The sequence below is a fragment of the Henckelia pumila genome, chromosome 2, assembly GCF_033568475.1.
Source record: "Henckelia pumila isolate YLH828 chromosome 2, ASM3356847v2, whole genome shotgun sequence".
NCBI lineage: Eukaryota > Viridiplantae > Streptophyta > Magnoliopsida > Lamiales > Gesneriaceae > Henckelia > Henckelia pumila.
The window spans coordinates 1218158-1237896 of record NC_133121.1 but is presented as its reverse complement, the minus strand read 5'-3'; the positions used below and the strand labels follow the sequence as shown (position 1 = coordinate 1237896).

Below are 19739 nucleotides of genomic sequence, written 5' to 3'. Positions count from 1 at the left end.
TATATAAAATATGATTTTATCTTGTTTAAATTTGAATTGCCACTGCATGTTATCCAATAAATTAATTTTGAATTAAATGTTATTGGATAAGGATGATCGATTGCCATGACCAATTTTGTAGGTGTATGTTAGGAATTTACATTTTGTTTTTATTGTTGTTGGTTTTATTAATGGGCCTGGTTTATGGCCCGATATGAATGTCATATGTAATAAAAGTGGGCTTGGTTTATAGCCCGTTCCCACCCCTAAAAATGTATCCCCTACTTGTCATTGTTATTTATTGTAAATACATTAGATTTAGTGGGAGATCAAGATTTGAAGACGGTGGGCCCAGCAGACAATAAAGACTGGAGAAATGTAAATTGGAAGCACATGTAATAGGATTGCATTGCATACTGCATATCACCTAGGATTGGACTAAGACCCGTGATTGGCAACCACGGGTCAATTAGAAATGGAATCGATCATCCTATATAATATTTGATATTATGATTGTATGCATGTTTAGACATAATTGCGTGAATCCGGCAAGCATGCAATAAATTAAATAGACAAATATTTTTATAATTAAAAATCCCTCATTTTAAATATGATTTAAAATTTATATCAAGATAAATAAAGGAAATTTAAATTTGTTTAAATGTTCCCACCTTCCATCAACGGTCAATGTATGTGATGCTACCCGCGGATACGGTCCGGCTCATATTATTGGGGGGGCCCGTCCATCGGAAAGCTGTACATTGGATCGACAAATGTTGTAAGTTGGGTGGAACTCCCATGGGATCGGCTCATATTATTGGGGGATCCACATGGCGACCGTCCATCACAACTTAATATTGATGGGTCATCTTGACATGTCACTTTAAACGGCGTCATATTATTGGGCCCTTATTGGACATGAGGTAAATACATGGGGGTTGCTTAGGAAGCAATTGGGCTCTACCTTTTGAGAATTATGGTTGGCTGATATTATTCGGGACCATAAGTTTGTCAATTGGACTCCATGTTCTCACTAAGGAAAAAGTTTCCCGTTTTCACTAGAGGGTGGTGAAATCGTTAAAATAGTGGGAGTGAGATTCATAAAATAAAATTCGCCAATTTTATGTCTTAGTAAATTATTTAAACAATCATCGATAATTGTCTGTTTTATCTCAGTAATCCACATGTTTCTGTTCTCCAACAAAACAAACTTATTGACGCAAACAATACAGAATGATTCCATAAGTTAAGATTGTCCTAAGTTCGGAAAAAGATTTTTTAAGTGTTAGAAAAGGCTTCTCCGAAAACAGCCCCGGCTGATGTAACTGCCGAAAGGTTGGCCGAATTAGAGAAATGGTTGGACCATGATCTCAAGGCCAAATGTTACATGCAAAATTGGACAAGTCTAAACAAGTTTGCCATCACTGCAAGAAACCCGGTAATTGGAAACGTAACTGCAAGGAATACCCCAAGCAGTTGCGAACTGCAAAGGGTATGTTTTACATTGAAATAAATGTTTTTCTTAATACTACTTCTTGGGTATTGGATACCAGATGTAGATCTCATATTTGCAATGAGTTGCAAATGATAACAAGAAGTAATAGGATAAGGATGGGTGAGACCCAGTCAAGGCTCGGGAATGGTTCCAGAGTTAAATCCATAGCTATGGGAAATATTTATTTTTGCAGAACGGTTTTAAGTTACTTTTGATAGATGTTTTATTTGTTCCAGATTTAATTAAAACATTATTTCTGTTTCTATGCTAGATAGAGATGGTTATTCTTGCAATTTTGTGAATGAGATTTGCAATATTTACAAGAATGAATGTTTAATTGGAAATGGACAATTTGAAAACGATCTATACAACTTAAAACTAAAAGACGTTCCAATGAATTATGTTGATAAACCGGCTACAACAAACAAAAGGAAAAACGATAGTCAAAACCCGGCAAACCTATGGCACGCTAGGCTAGGTCATATTTTCTCAAGAAGGATGAACAAGCTAGTGGGAGAGGGCATGTTTGATATGTCGGATATTAACTCTCTACCTACTTGTGAATCTTGTCTAAAAGGAAAAATGACTAAATCTCCTTTTAAGGGGAAACCTGAGCGTAGTCAGAATCTGTTGGATTTGATCCATACAGATGTTTGTGGTCCATTTAGAGTAGGGACTCAACATGGCCACACCTACTTCATTACCTTTACTGATGATTATTCAAGGTATGGGTATTTATATTTAATGAAATATAAGTCTGAAGCATTTGAAAAGTTCAAAGAATTCAGGGCTGAAGTAGAAAACAAGCTAGGTAAAAGTATTAAAGCACTTCGATCGGATCGAGGTGGAGAATACTTGAGTACCGAGTTTTTGGACTATCTGAAAGAGAATGAGATTCTCTCTCAGTGGACTCCTCCTATGACACCACAGCTTAATGGTGTATCGGAGCGTCGTAATCGAACTTTGTTGGACATGGTTCGATCTATGATGAGCTTCACTGAGCTTCCACCTTCGTTTTGGGGCTATGCGCTTGAAACGGCGGTATTGTTGTTGAACAACGTCCACACTAAAGCAGTGGACAAAACACCATACGAGTTATGGAATGGCAAAGCTCCTAAGTATTCGTACTTGAGGATTTGGGGATGTCCTGCTTACGTGAAGCGGACAGTGGGAGATAAGTTGGATAGTCGATCCAGCTTATGTTATTTTGTAGGGTATCCGAAGAATTCAATCGGATATTATTTCTATTATCCTGATGAAACAAAGGTGTTTGTTTCTAGGAATGCCACCTTCTTGGAGAAGGAGTTCTTATTGGATAAGAAAGGCGAGATGATGGAACTCGAAGAAGTTCGAGAAGAACCCAAAATACAAAATAACGATCCTACACCTCAGGAACCATTGCTGGACACGCCTGCACCTAGAAGATCCGAAAGGACTTCTAGACCTCCAGTTCGATATGGTCTTCTTCTTGAAGGGGATCAAGATGAACCCGACATTGGATGTGATCCAAGAAACTTCAAGGAAGCAATTTCTGATGCGGATTCAAATTTATGGCTTGAAGCTATGCAGTCAGAATTGGATTCGATGCATACAAACCAAGTTTGGTCTTTAGTAGATCCTCCCGATGGAATTGTTCCGATAGGGTGTAAATGGATCTACAAAAGAAAGCTTGGGCCTGATGGTAAGGTATTGACCTACAAGGCGCGATTGGTGGCTAAAGGTTATACTCAAAGGCAAGGAGTTGACTATGACGAAACCTTTTCACCAGTTGCAATGTTCAAGTCCATAAGAATCCTAATTGCCATAGCTGCATGGTATGACTATGAGATATGGCAAATGGATGTGAAGACTGCTTTTCTTAATGGAGACATTAAGGAGGAAATCTATATGAAGCAGCCTGAGGGGTACACATCCATGGGAAGCGAGCATAAGGTATGCAAGCTTCAGAGATCAATTTATGGTCTAAAACAAGCATCAAGAAGTTGGAACCAGAAATTTGATGAAACAATAAAAGATTTTGGTTTCATCAAGAACCCGGAGGAACCTTGCGTGTACAAGAAAGTAGTTAAGGATGCGGTGACATTCTTAGTACTTTATGTTGATGACATCCTACTCATTGGGAATGATGTAGGGATGTTGCAGTCAACAAAGATATGGTTATCAGGTAGATTTTCGATGAAGGATTTGGGAGAGGCATCCTACATTCTTGGGATACAGATCTATAGAGATAGGTCTAAGAGAATGATAGGACTCACTCAATCAACCTACATCGATACCATATTGAAACGGTTTTCAATGGATGGGTCCAAAAGAGGACATCTACCCATGTGTCATGGAGTTTCTCTATCCAAGTCTATGTGTCCCAAGACTGATGAAGAGATAGAGAATATGACACATGTACCATATGCGTCAGCTATAGGTAGTATCATGTATGGGATGATATCTACCAGACCGGATGTAGCATTTGCTCTGAGTGTCACGAGCAGATATCAGTCTAATCCTGGTCAAATGCATTGGAAAGCCGTGAAGGACATTCTTAAGTACTTGCGAAGGACTAAGAATATGTTCATGGTTTATGGAGGACGAGAACTCAAATTGGAAGGCTATACCGACTCTAGCTTCCAAAGTGATGTGGATGACTCGAAGTCAACCTCTGGATTTGTGTTCATGCTCAATGGCGGTGCTGTCTCTTGGAAGAGTTCCAAGCAGGACACCACAGCGGATTCCACCACTGAGGCTGAATACATTGCAGCATCAGCTGCTGCTAAAGAGGCCGTTTGGATGAGGAAGTTCGTCCAAGAGTTGGGCGTTATTCCTGAATTTGTTGGTCCAGTCCCGGTGTACTGTGACAACACGGGTGCCGTTGCTCAAGCAAAGGAACCAAGGTCTCATCAAAGATCCAAACACGTACTGAGGAAATACCACATAATCCGGGAGATTGTGGAAAGAGGAGACATCATTGTCGAACGAGTGGCCTCTGCAGACAATATCGCTGATCCGCTTACTAAGCCCTTGCCAGGACCATTGTTTGACAAACATCGCGAAGCAATGGGTCTACGTAGTATGACTAGTTGGCTATAGGGCAAGTGGGAGATTGTAAGAGTGGGTGCCCAGTGAGCCAACTGTGTGGCTATGGGCTTTGATGACTCTTTGTATAAACAATCTTTTGTTTAATATTATTTACACTTTTATGGCAATGACTTTATATTACTTCATATTGTTATATTGTGATATACTATTGTTGTTTTGATAAAGACCTTGAATATACTATAGTGTATGTAAGATGTGGTAGAACATGGAGATGCCTATCATGAAATACATCTTATAGTCACTGTATATTCTAAAAACCGTTCCTAGTCGATTGAGCCGTCCGATAATAAGGATAAGGATCGCTCGAGTTTGAGACTAGCATTTGCGATGCGGAGTACCACGTTTCATTGGTAGGGAACATGGAGATGTTCGAAGCATGCAAATGGATATTCATAGGATGAATAATCGAACTACCCTATCCGGACTTTCCAAGTGGTTATCACTTATCGAGTGGATAAAGTCCGCGGTTTTGGTTGTACACCATTAGTCCTTACGACTTGAAACATCATGGAGACTCTATATGCTAGTGCTGTGCTTTGACTCGTTTACCGACTCTATGGGGGTCATCAGGTGTCGAGATTGGGTACAGTTACGACACATATAGGAGTCAATGCATTGTTGTCAAGGATTCACCACATACTTGCGAGTGCGGATATCCTATGCGATCTGAGGAGATATTAGTGTGACAAATCTCTGGCCAGAGTACTTGATGTGATTTAAGAAATGGTTTCTTAGTAGCACATGCGATGTCACTAATTTGATCTTCAAGATGCATTGCATAGTTATCGAATCTTGAGCGACTCTCGATATACCAATGGTTGTTGATTCGATCGGGATATATGGATGAAGGGACCGTACTGTACGCTAACCAAAATCTACTGGTTCTTGTAGGCACTATCAGTGATACCTAGGGAATCATGGGGCGATGTTGCTAGGCGCTTTACCATGATTCGTTGGGCAAGTCGGAAAGTGTTGTTCCGAGTCACAAGGAGTTGTGAGCCCACGGCTAGCTGTATCCCTGAACCATTGAGGGTCACACAGTGTAATGAAGTTTTAATCCCCGTTGAGATAGTTAAATTTAAAGAGTTAAATTTAATGAACTAAGGAGTTGGACTTCTTAATTAAGAGTAAGGGAGTAGGGTTTCCTAAAATGACATAGGGATGGACATTTTTGGAAACCACTGAATTCGGATTCAGGAAAATTTATTTTGACTTTAAAACGTGCAGAAATGGTTTCTGTGCACATTGGTGAAATCGTTTCATCAATCGGAGTCACGATGAATTTTATATTAATTTCTGAACGAGCGGGCTTTGCTTGTCAGGCCCCAGCTTATGATTAATGGGCCCTAAGGTGTTAGTGGCCTGCATTATAAATAAGTTATTTCAGTACAGAAATTACACACAATAGGTCATAATTTTGAGAGCAAAAATCGAAAACCCTAGTTCCTCTCAAAGATTGTTTCGGCCGAACCCTCCCCATACTCTGCCCGAGATTTTCCGGTCTGTGATTTTGAATCGCAGTAAGGAATAACGAATCAGATTCGTTTATTCTCTTCGCAGAAAAACTTCTGATAGATTTTCTAGTGCAATCTATCAGAGGGATTAAACCTCTGTTCGTGGACCTGATTGAAGGAGTTCATCGGTTCCAGGGAGAGACAACAAGAGCAGATAAAATCTGTTGGTGTCCAGTAATCTCGTTGCGAGATTGAAGGTAAAATTTAATTAATTGTTATTTGAATTTTACACACACAATAATTTAATCGTTGAATGGTTGATACCCACACCATGGAATTGTTCCATGATAAAAATTTTTAACTTCCGCTGCACCGGGTATCAATCGTGATTGATCTGTGAACACAAGTTTTCCAACAAATACCTCGAATAGAGTTGGAAATGGGAGCACATGTTTAGCTCACGTTTACTTATCTTGATAATTTAGGGAGGGATGATATAATTAATAAAGACTAATCCTATATTTAGTTTAAATTTGAAAATCATTATAAATCCTTAGGCCCGTTATTATTAGGATTTAGAGATGATTAACAGTATTAACTCTTAAATTTTACAAGGGTTACAAATCTATAATTGTGATAGAAGGAAAAAAAATTTATTGTACCCTTATTTTTTTTATTATATTATACTAAATATAAGATTATTATGATAGTTAAATGGTAAAATCGTAATTTATTCTTAATTATAATTTTAGTCTCAAATGTAATTTATCAAACTAAATATAATATTATTTATCCATAATAACTTCATATCATGTCAAATTATTTTAATAATCAGACTATAAATATTTTGTTTGAAGTTTGAAAGTTTAAAAAATGACAATCTAGTGTAATTGTTATTTTTGTTGAGTATTTTGTTGTGCTCGATTCAATTATTAACTTAGTTTTGAATCTTGATTATTGTTTTATTTAAATTTAGTTTTTATATTTGAGATGCAATATATTGTTATTTTGTGAAGCAATTTGAATGTATTTTATCATATTTTGCATTTAAAAAAATGCAAACCAACTGTAAATTATGTAAAATCACGATTATATATTTTTAAAGTACTAATGGACCGCATATGATAATTCGGTTTGAATTTGTTTAGAAAAATCGTAAAACCACAGCGTGATTACCAATAACAAAAATACATATGAGATATATCTGGATTTTAACTATACCTCGAACATGAAGTATCAAATTTAATTCAACGAGCTTTAATTTAAGTTAACCCGTACTGATAATGCATTGATCAAGAGTGTCCACCAACAATGGATTTTGATTTTACTATGAGTTTTCATACTCCGTACGTAGTTTTCTAAGAACAAGATTAAAGCCACATTGATTTCCATTTCTATTTTATTCATCACTTTCTCATGCCAAAAAATATCCAGATTTTACATTATATTCACCTTTCGGACCATATAGTGACAAACCATTAATGTATCATTTCCTGAGTCAAGACCCACTGGAATCCACTTAATTTATGCTCTATCCACCTCCCAAAGTGTAGTGATCTCCACCATGGACCAATTCCAGTTTCCATATTATTTCAACAAATCACTAACCAGCTTGAGTTGAGCTCGAGATGAATCAGGAACCATGATGGGCTTGAAAAATTTTGGACATAGTAACCAATTAGAGTATTTGAATATAATTATATTTGAACCAGAAGAAACTCTCAAACAAAGTTTTTTTTTTTCAACAGAACACGACATCGTGACAAATTACGTCATACATAGGATGGGTTATACTTATGTCCACTTTGGGCTTCCAGATAGTTGCAATTAATATGGAAAATATTTTGCTTAATAGATCCTGGCCGCTAAGGAATCTGGATGGACAAGAACCCTCTAAGCTTGTTTTGGCCGTAAAATTTGATTGAATGCGATAAAATCACGAAATCCCATCCCCTTGAGAGCTCATGGTCATTGGCTCATAAGTGATGCATGAAATTCATTTTCTGTAAACTCCTCAGCCCAATACACTTAAAAAATAGTCTAATACATGATGAATATTTCATATACGCCTAAATTATTTTTTTGGATAAATACTCACCATAAAACAATATATCAATGTTTGTTAACATAAAATATACAGAGAATTTTATAGCTAATGTCGAAACATTGAAAAACATTAAGGATGCTTGCAAATAATGATTTATTATAATTCTTCTTCTTGGTTTTTTTAGCTACTAATTTATCGAATTGAGACATAATATTTTTTTCTATCATTCACAGTGACGTATAACTCTTTTGTCATGATTATATCCCTTGTTTATGTATGCATGGTTTATTTATAATCACGGATCAACTTTATTTCTAATCATGGATCAACATTGCTTAATTATGATCTTGCTTCGACATAGTTTCATCGACTACAATTTAAGTTATTGTTATCGCTCACACTCATACATAACTCACAGTAAACTATTACCACTTCAATGTATTTTGTGTTACATGTTTGAATGAGTAAATTCATAGCACTTTTAAAATGCTATTCATGAATCATGAATCCTATAAATTTATCATATCATTATGATATTTTTTTTTGGTTATCACAAACAACATTGATTACATATTCCATGTCCATGTACACAGGTATATAACTCCAGATTCCTAAATCCTAATCACATCACTTAGTACAATGTTTTATTGAATTACTTTTTGGATTTTAATATCATGGTTTGAAAGAGTAACGTTCTTGAATTCGCTGACAAAAAGAGTATGAGTTGCTAACGTGTGTTACGTAATTACACGATATTCTTGCTAAATTCACTGCTTTGTTTGCGTGCATAGGAGAGTTACGTTGAAACCCACCAAGGCAAACTAGGCAAATGACGATTTTTTTGGCATTGGTGTATATATACGAAATCGACATTGGAAAAAAGAAGGAAAATTGGACCAAGGCTCGCAAATAATTACCCCACCCACCCCTACAAAAAAGTAATTAAAAAATAAGTAATAATGATAATTAATTATATTTAATACATCCTATTGGACTCCAAAGTCCAATCTCAAAACATTAATTCCAGCCTAGAATGTGCAAATTGTTGTTGGTTTCTCAACTGTCAACTAACTCCACCTGCCTAATGGGTCCAAATTCAAAACTAAGTTGTCTAATATCTTAGCTTAGTACTCGGATCATTTCAAGGAGAATCTTCTGAAAATAATAATAATAACAATTATATGTTTTTTTTAAATGAATTGATCTGATCGATATATAAAATGAAAAATAATATTTTTTTCCATAAGTCGAATAAAATATGAGATTTATATCAAAAAATTAATCGATCAGACTATAGTTTTTTTCTACAATAAATAATAAAACTAATATAGTTTCCTCTTAAAAATGGTGGACGGTTGCTTTCCATCGTTTTAAAAAAAATTTCTTTACACAATAAATGGCATTTATGTCTCGGCAAGATTTTCCTTCATAACTATATTCACGTTGATATATATAAAATGGAAAACCTTGAACATGTCGTGGTAAGCTTGGCATAGTAACGTAGGAGACGGTAGGACCGATTGCATTATTACTCTTTGCGTCGAAAAAAAACAAAAACAAAAACAAAATTATTTAATCTAAAATCAATAGTATTCTAGAATCTTGATTTTTTTTGTGTTTTATCACACTTTGTGTAAAATATATATATATATATATATATGATCTAGTAAAATTAATATTATTCTAGACTATGTGTTTTTAAATATTAGGCACAAAACTTCATACTAAATGGGGTAAATGTGTTTGGGTTTCTATAACATAAAAATAAAATATGTTCGATTTATTAAATTCATGGGTAAATTTCAAAGTTTCATTTATTCAAAATATAATTAAATACAAACATGATATAACCTCTCGGTCTAGGGCTCTAGCCTCTAGGCATATATAGTTATAATTTATTACAGATTGATTAATATTAATATATCTATAAAAAATGAATAAAGATTAATTAAAAAACATAACTATAAATATTGGGTATCTTATTCTTCGAGCCATTAATTGAAGAGAGGGACTAAATTAAATGTCCATTCTCAGCTGAATGTTAGATGTGTCAAAACAAACTAGCGGGACGTGTTGACTCACAATAACTATAACCTACCATTATGTGGGCCGGAGCGGGTTGGAAAACACCAATCAACTCACATATTTTAGGTGACGATACTGTCAACTTGACGGATTTACGTGTAATTTAACGGATTGAGACGAACCGACTCACAACCCGCAACAACCCATTGTTAAACGGGATCGGGGCCGGGACGGACCGTTCCGTCATTTGATGGATTGAAAAATTGTCTATCCAATCCACTTATTTTATATGATGGGATAGGCCAACCCCGGAGGAATGTTACTCATTTTGACACCTCTAGCGAATGTCCAACCTTTCATGTCTCATTTACGTACATCTACAATGAACTTCAAATATTTACATACTATAAATCAGATTTGTGCTAGTTTTATTATGAATTTTCCCACTGTATTACATTGCATGTATTTTGGTTCGAAAAATTGAATTCAATATCTTTATCGTTCTCACATTTATATCAATTTTTACAATAAATAAATTTTAAAAATAATTATGTTATCATCATCTTTCGATTTAGCATCTCATTTTTCATCATCACATATGTATATTTTTATTACCATGTCATTATCATCATTTCTGTACGGTTGATCTGACTAGTATAGTTTGCAGGATATTGCATTAGTCTATGAATTAATTAAGTGCGTGTAAAAAATATAACATCTATGAATTTTCATGTCATTAAAAAAGTTAATTCAACAATTCTCACTTTTTTGGGTGTCCGAACTGGTGGACCAGAGTCGTACCTATGATTTTTAGGGTATGAGTCGAACTTTAAAATAATTTTTTCAACTTTTTAAAATTATTTAAGAGAGTTTTTGAAACCAAATATGCAAAGAGTGTTTGACTAATTTTATTAAAAACAACTTATATTAAAGTGTTTGGATTACTTATTTTAAAAAACTTAAAGATGTTGATGTGTTTGGACTTTGGTATTATAAGATCTTTTTATTGTCGAAATTACCAAAAAAATTATAATAATATGAAAGTAATATAAATAGTAATATACATACAAAAATAGTTTTAAATTTATCATAAATGTTAAACATATATTAACAAAATAAAACTATTTTTTATTTTAATTTAGAGAAAGAAATTGATAAATTATCTACAAAAAAATGAGCAGAAGGCGTGGTTAGAACTTAATAAAATATATAAGGATAATATGGAGAAGTAAAATATCAAAATAAGATTTTTTCTAAAAAAATGGGGGTGACTCACTTTTAAAAATAACTTATAAGCGGTCAAACAATTTATTTTGATAGCTTATAAGTTTTTTAATAAAAAAAAAATTTCAAACAAATTGGAAGAGTTTATAAGTTGTTTCAGAGCTTATAAACTCAGTCAACACTCTCTTAGTTATAAAAAAACATATTCTGTTAAAAAACTTTATAATGCCATTAAATAATAAACTAAAGTATTATAAATAATCAATTAAATAATATTTAGCTATTTTATTAGCAAAAACATCAATTATTTGACAAAACACGAAAATAAAAAAAAATAATGCACCAGTTGAAGAAATTTCTTATATTATACTTAATCATGTCACGAATAAAAAAATAATCACAAACATTCCAAAAAAAAATCATAAAAATTAAAAAATAAAAATAACATGTAGTCTATGAAATCCAAGAATCGATAATGAAAGAGAGTGGTGAAAGTTTTGAAACCTAATAGTCGTTCTCCATTAATTGTCATGCGATGTGATGAGAACTTCAGATTCAGATAAAAAGATGACTGATGAAGAGGACAAAAATGCGATAATACTATTTTTTTTTACAAAATCATGACATTTTAAAAAAATTTATGCACACATACACTAATAATAGTTTATTAACCTTTTTGGGCCCTCTTTTAAACTTGGACCTGAAACAATAAACTCACTCGCCTCATGTCAGGTCCAGACGTGGACCAGATGATCAATAAACTAGTAGATATTAATTCAATTTTTCATGTCAATATTTTATCGAAAGAATTAGTCCTACATCATTGATTCAATGTAATTTGGTTTGGCCGACGCACACAAAAAATAAGCACCAACGCGTATCGTATCCGAGAATGGGGCGGCGGGGTTCTACGTATATTAATGTTATAATTAATTAAAAAAGTTTAGTTAATGACACCACACCATTATATATTTCCTAAATTAAGAAACATATAATTTTCCATAATAATAATAGTAATTAAGCAGAAACCGAAACGGAAAACAGTCACAGCAGTAGGTGTGCGTTTCCTTGCTGCAATCACTTGCACGTGTCCGTTTCAGTTGTCTTTGATACACCCACATGTCATCCAATCAAACCCCTGGCATTGCCTTTTCCATCAAAATGCCCTCCCCGCACATCACATGGTGCGGAGGAGAGAGAGAGAGCAAAAGCACACAACGAACCAAAACCAGGAATTCTCTCTTTCTCTCTATATATATACGTGCAAAGCATTTATTTGTATATGCAATCGAAGAAGTGTGTGATCGAATTCTGAAAAATTTGCGATGAAGCTCAAGCACCCTTCCAATTCGGCTTCCCAAACTATTGCGTCCACGGATTCGAGGCTTCTGGTGAGGGAGACGCTTCGCATTAGTGCGAACCTAGCATCAGCGCCTCCGTCTTACCCCTCGGCAGCGGCGGTGACGCCGGAGAGGCAGGATTTGAGGCTCGGCGGACTTTCCAATGATCCATTCGTGGACTCGAGCTTGAGGGTGATCTGTTGCGAGGAGATCGATGGCAGGAGATGGAAATACTTAGCTGAGAACGATGGTTTTAGAAGTCATGGATCGAAGCAATTGAAGAAGAACTGTATTCGTGCTGTCTGCTTGCAGTCACCCCAGGCTCCAGTTGATGTCGGTATTTTCTTCCTCTTTTTTTTTTTTTTGCCCCCATCTTTCCGCGTCGTTGAAATAATTTAATCGAGCAATCGAACTTTTTATTTGCATTGATGGCCTGATACCTGCATTTTGAAGACCTTGATGTAATAATGGACATTTTGTCACATGAAAATTATGAAATACCTTGCATCGTACAATTGCGCACGAAAAATTATGAAACACCTTTCTTAATCTTGCCTGAATTCGGTTGTGCCTGTTCCAGGAGTTGATGGCGTTTATAAGGTCTTATGTAGTTCCAGAAGGTTTTCCTGATTCGGTTTCACCTTCTTATGTTCCTTATATGACGTGGAGAGCTTTAAAGGTACTCTTTATATTTTTTTAATCAAAAGGTTAACCTGTAACTAACGGGCATCAGAGGTTTACCTCCCATTTCCACCCATAATGATATATATCCTGCACACACTGAAACCATAAATGATGTATTTGCTTCCTATATACTACAGTATGGTGACATGTTTAGTTGCTTCTCCCTTGTGATCATTCTGTTGTAGTATTTCTTTGGCGGGGCAATGGGTGTTTTCACAACTCAAACTCTTCTAAATTCAGTGGGAGTATCAAGAAATAGTTCCGTGCCAGGAGCTGTGGCTATCAACTGGATTATAAAGGTATCAACAAAAACCGATGCAATCTATCTAATTTTGAAATGGACGTATAAAATCATGTTTTAGTCCGTATTTGTGCGAGTGCTATTCGACCTTCGGAAAAAAAACGAAGACTAAAATGATTGTTAACTTGTAGTTCAGAGGTGCATGGATTTTGCTTCTGTATCCTAGATAGTTAGGACATGTTTCAAATGCTTGACAGAAAAGTGTTGAAACCCTGAAGCGTGAAATAAATTTCAGTGTGGTCAGGGGTAAGTGGTAACAGAGATATGCTTCAAATAGTGGTTCAAAGGTCATATTTGGTTGCCTCTATTTTTGCTATATACTTTGACATCTTATTCCATCAATCTTTACATTCGTCATGTTCAGCACATGTTTTTAAACAATCCAGGACTACTTAGATTACTTATTATTTTAGTGTATTGTATATTTTTCGTGTAATAGATTTTGCTAGCCATTAAGTTCGAGAGGAAAGACCAAAGCTAGAGGACTAGATCTCTAGCTTGGTGAGTCTGCAAACTTATTAACCATTCCACGGTTAACATTGTCCACCCCTCGAGAAAATGGTCTTGGATGTCAGGATGTCTTTCACTCATCCATCAATATTCTGCCCAAACATCGCAATCCAACCTGTAATATGCGCATGGCAATATCTTTGACACTGATATGATAGACACCTTTCCTAAGTTGCTCGTTCTACTGCGTTTGCTCATATCAACAACACGTATGTTAGCCCATAAGCTCGAGAGAAGAGCCGTCATCGAAAAGACTACTTTGGGATAGAAGAATCCCCCAAATTTATCGTGTTCCGTGATTTCTTGTGGAGCCTATGTGGGATACAATGGTTCTCCCAGCAATATATTAAGTTTTGGAGATGTATAAAATACCTTAAAACTGTGAAAAATAGTACGCATCTTTGTCCTGCTAATATACCAATCTGGATGTAAGAATTCAAGTTTTATCGTTTTTTTCTTTCCAGTAAGTGCATGTTAACAATGTTTGAGTTATATATATTCGACTAGGAAGCTTATAAACCGAACTTTCCAATTTTTATCTAAATTTCATTTGATTCACATCCATCACTTTCCACTGTTTTTAAGTGTAGCATACTAGCATTGATTTAATATATGCTTTATTTTTAGGAAATTTTGTAAGGGCTTCCGCTTCTCTAACTCTGAGTCTAAAAAAAATTAATGTTTAGGAAACCCATTAAAAATTAGCTGTTTTAAAATTTTACACGCTTTTTTTCTACCCCAAACACATATAGGCTAATGCCGTTTTGTTTCAAGTGATTTTTTTTCTTTCAAAATCGAAGCTATAATATAACCTCATTGAATGAAATATCATGATGCTATTTATTTCTGAATTATCTTTACATATGATAAAAGCAAATGAGACTAAAAAAGCGAATTGATGTATTAAAATTGAGCTACTTGTTTTCATCTAGGATGTAGATGTCACGTTGCTTTACATACTCAACAGCAATTTATAGATTTTGATTGAGTTGCTAATTTCAGTTATAGCAATCATACATTGGTCTAGATGAAGTCTTGTGATAAAGTGATCTAAATCATGTTCCTTGATATACTTAACTGTAGGATGGTGCTGGACGGGTTGGGAAGATGCTATTTGCTCGGCAGGGAAAGAAATTTGATTATGATCTAAAGCAGGTATGTAAAAATTTGGAGGTCAAAGGAGTCCCTTTTCTAAATTATTTTATAGAAATAACAACTTGTCTGATGATTTTTCTTACACAGCTTAGGTTTGCTGGCGATATCATGATGGAGTTGGGAGCTGGTTTAGAGTTGGCAACTGCGGCTGTTCCCCATTTATTTCTTCCATTGGCCTGTATAGCCAATGTTTCCAAGGTCGTATCATCCATTGTCTCTTTCACTTGTCTGCGTCATGCAATCCTGGCTAATTACGTTGATGTTCATTGTGCTTTTCTTATAGAATGTCGCTGCTGTGACATCAGCTTCAACTCGAACCCCAATCTACAAAGCCTTTGCTAGGGGCGAAAATATTGGAGATGTGACTGCCAAAGGAGAATGTGTTGCGAATATGGCTGATCTGGTATGCTTGTCTGATTGAAAAATTACAACATTGTAAATTGTGGAAAAGGAGCACCATTGCTGAATAAACTTATTCTAAACTTCTGGCCCATGAGTGAATGCATTAATCCAGTTTATTGCTGATTCCCGAGAGGTTATTAGAATTTAGAAGTCCAGTTCTTCTATTACATCCTCTCAGTGATAAATTCGAACCCTTAATTCATCTATTCGAAAATCAAACGAAGAGTCACTAATGTGAAACTGGTGGAATGGAAGGAAATATACCTTGCAAGTTGAGGTACCGGGTGTGTTGTAGGCTGGTAGCGGGATTTAGAAGGTAGCTATGGGTGGGTAGCTAACCACCAAGTAGTTTTATGGTCTTGGATAAGGGGTACAAAAGGAAGGGGTCTAACCTGGTCACCTGCCTACTTAATGCATTTGATCCTATCAATCCATTATGCTTATGAAGAATTTTTCATTTCTGGCTTGTCATAAGTGTCTTGACTTTTTGGACTGAACTTGCAACTTAGTTCTTGCATTTTTAATCTGAAGTAGTTTTGTCTCTGCGTTGGAACTGATTATTGAATTTCTTTCTTGTGAAGTTTGGAACAGGACTGAGCATTATGCTGTCTAAGCAAAATCCATCCTTGGTTACCACATTTACTCTGCTCTCATGTGGGTATTTGATGAGCTCTTACCAAGAGGTTGGATAGAGAGAAAACATGAGACCTTTTGTTTCCCTTTTTGTTTATTACTTTCTTTTCTCCCAGCTAATATAACCACCGATTTGAGATGAATACGCTATTTTTCTTCTAGGTGAAATCTGTGGTATTGCATACGCTGAATCGAGCAAGATTCACTGTGGCAGTAGAATCATTCTTGAAGACAGGTCAGAATGAGTTCATCTTCTCTGTGTGTGCTTGTGCCGCATGTTCATTGCTCTTTTAGCTTTGGTTTTGTTTGTATATCATATTGATCGGAGAATGTGATGAATGAATTATTTATCTTTGGTAACGAAAATAGTAACATATGGTCAGAACTTCTCAAACGGGCCCGTCTTTTTTCATGTTCCTTTCTGCCTATCAGGTGAAGAAAGCTGTTTTTAAGTTCTATTAATTTATTTTTGTCAAATAACCCAGTTAAGGAAAATATCAGGTCTTCTGGGAAGTTGGTCGGTTCCCGGTCCCCCTGAGAAAACTACTTGTTCCTGCCTGTAGAGTCGTATACTTCGCTCCATGAAGTATTATTTCTCGTTGTCTCAGAGGTAGACTGATTATGCATGATATTGATCAAACCTCGGAGAAAGTAATGACTTTGGAAAGCGTTCGATTCATTGTTATAATTTATAGAGAAATACTAGGTGTACACCTAGCATTACACCTTAACCTTACACCTTACACTTAAAAACTGCATGTTAAGGGAATATTTTTAAATAAGTTTCAGTAAGTATGTGAACATGGTGGTTGACTATTGAGATTTGAGAGATGCTTTAGAGAGTGCTGGCCCATGCTTGCATGACTAACTTGCAGAAAAGAGAGCTCAAATTTCTAGTTTGTCTAGACCTTCAGCAAAGCAAGAGGGATGTGGTATCCCTTTAGTAAAGTTGGAAACAAACGAGGACATGATTTTGTGCTTCTAATAGAAAAGTATTTACACCCTATGATACCACTCTAACTTTTGATGTGTCTTTATTTTCCAGGGCAAGTTCCAACGTTGCATGAGGGAAATTCAATGGAAAATATATTTAATCTCCCATGGAAGGAACACAGGGATATTATTCTTGGTACATGAAAAGCCATGTCCTTTTCTCGCCCTCATTCGTGCTTAGCATATTTTTGTTGCTTTTCATCTTATTTTATAGAACATCTTTTTTGTGAGAATGTTGATCATACTATTTTCTGCTACTTTTGCAGGTCCGCGGTTTAAAGATGCATTCCAAGATCCTAATTCGTATCTTGCTGTAGAGCCAATTTTTGAGGTATGCTAACATGCTGAGCAGAAGATATTTTTATTTTTGGGGCTGTACCTGTACATTTACATTGTTGTCCATTACAACTTTGAATGGCTTACAGCGGCATAATGAATTTTTTTTGGCAACAGAAAGAGCAATATATAGTTACCTATAATCCTTTGAAGGGCAAAATCTACGCTCTGTTCAAGGATCAAGCAAAGTCTGACGATATATTGAAAGCTGCCTTTCATGTAAGATGGATGACTTTTGATATTATGGTCACTATCGCTGTTGGTGTGTCTTGCTAAATTCATTTTAATCATAGGCTCACGTGCTTCTTCACATTGTTCGCACCTCCAATAAGAACCTATCTTCCCCTGGGAAACAAGAGCATGATTTTTCGGTTGTACGACCAACATTGTCTGATCTTCAATCTCACAATGCCGAATCATATAAGATGGTGTCAGCTTTATACGGACCGTTCAAGAATAAAGCTACGGAACAGGTGAGGGCAGACCTACTTATTTTCCTCTCTAATATTGAAACTTGCATGGAGGAGCACTGAAGTTTAGCTACTTTGCACGACTATAAACAGTTCTCTTATTATTGAATCCGTGGAGCCTGTGGTATAATCGTGCATGACATTGAATTGTGGAGCCTGTGGTAAAATTGTGCATGACATTGAATTGTGTAAATCTCATTGTCCTATGCTTCACGAAGCCAGTAATGGGCGAGTCCTTGATAGTTATTTTTGGGAAGGGTGGGTATAACCCCTACCGACAGCTCCTAGCTTCATGCTTTGAATCATTAAGGCGACTAGTATAAAGCCTAGATGGTTTCCTGCTTCGCTACTGTTTGTTAGGTTTGTGTGCTTCTAATGCTTCAACTTCGTGATCTCAAATACTTGATTTTTCTGTATTGGTCATGTTTGATAACAGCCATAGACAGTTGATACCTAATTTTTAGTAGACCCCACTTAATAGGATAAAGGTGTTTTTTGTTGTTTGAGAGTTTGTTAAACATCATCCCGGGACTAAGATAGTGCTTGGGTTTAAAAGAACTTGTAGAAAATTTGGAATTGTTCGTTTTAAATCCATCTATTGAAACATAAATATGTTCCAACAACGCCGAATGGGAAAAATATGTTCCAACAATATAAAAATTGTTAGAACTTGACCTGAAGCACCTCTCGCTTCTAATTTCTTTCATTTGCAATATTGTTTTTTAATATTCTCTCAATAAACTGACACCTTGTTTTTTTGAAGGGTTGGGTTATGTCTGAATCACTGCTTAATCCCGGCAGAGCACGGTTATGTGAATTGGGCAGTTAAGATATGACAAATTTAGTGTTCCAAATATCCTGTCAAAACATCGATGCTCTGAAAATCTGGAGTTTGCCTGTTATACTTCATTATACTTGAACATGCCCAGAACTGCTACAACATCAGCTAGATTTCGATAATCAGAGTCATGGGAGAACCATGATCATCAAAATCAGTTTTGGCATCAAATGTGCTTCCAAGACTTGCTACTCGAACCTGGCCACCACATATGTGATGATTGAGAGGTCAGATTATGCTGTCGATTCCAAATTTTTATTATGTTTCTGATCTAGTGAACGGATTCTACGGTTGCCTTGTTCTACATATAATATACTGTATACTTTGTATTCTTTCCTGTTCCATCTGCTTTTTAGATATATTTAGTTTATCTATGTATATTTAGTTGGACAATCTCTGCATGCCTCTTAAGTGTGCTTCAATGTATTAGATTCAATCCTGTGAACCGTGGTGATCTTCCTTAATATTTTAACCCTTTTTCGCGTTCCTATACTTTTGTTCGCGCAGATATTTAATATTTGCTTGCTTGCGTCTTCTATTTCCTTTACAGTTTACACATCTGCGTGGTTTATAATTTTTCTATATGATTTGTGTGGAGATCATCCACCACCTCCGTTTTAGCTTTTTTTTTTTTGAATCATTTTTAGCTTTTTCATTCCAGTAACAAATTTATATTTTTGTTCCCAAACACATTTTATTATATTTCTTATTTCAGTATTACTTTGAAAATGTTTGATGGACTTATTTATCAAAATATCTAAAA

At 35.5% G+C, this 19739-nt stretch overlaps 1 protein-coding gene across 1 annotated transcript; it reads left to right on the top strand.

Moving 5' to 3' along the window:
• Positions 1 to 12480: 12480 nt before the first annotated feature.
• LOC140881168 (protein root UVB sensitive 6-like) lies at positions 12481 to 19464 on the top strand. The gene is made up of 13 exons (XM_073286254.1): positions 12481 to 12987; positions 13235 to 13333; positions 13524 to 13637; positions 15233 to 15304; positions 15392 to 15502; positions 15588 to 15707; positions 16288 to 16389; positions 16502 to 16574; positions 17385 to 17468; positions 17599 to 17663; positions 17786 to 17887; positions 17962 to 18141; positions 18902 to 19464. Exons 1-13 carry the CDS (start codon positions 12640 to 12642, stop codon positions 18965 to 18967), a joined length of 1536 nt encoding a protein of 511 aa, XP_073142355.1. The 5' UTR covers positions 12481 to 12639; the 3' UTR covers positions 18968 to 19464.
• The last annotated feature ends 275 nt before the right edge of the window (positions 19465 to 19739 follow it).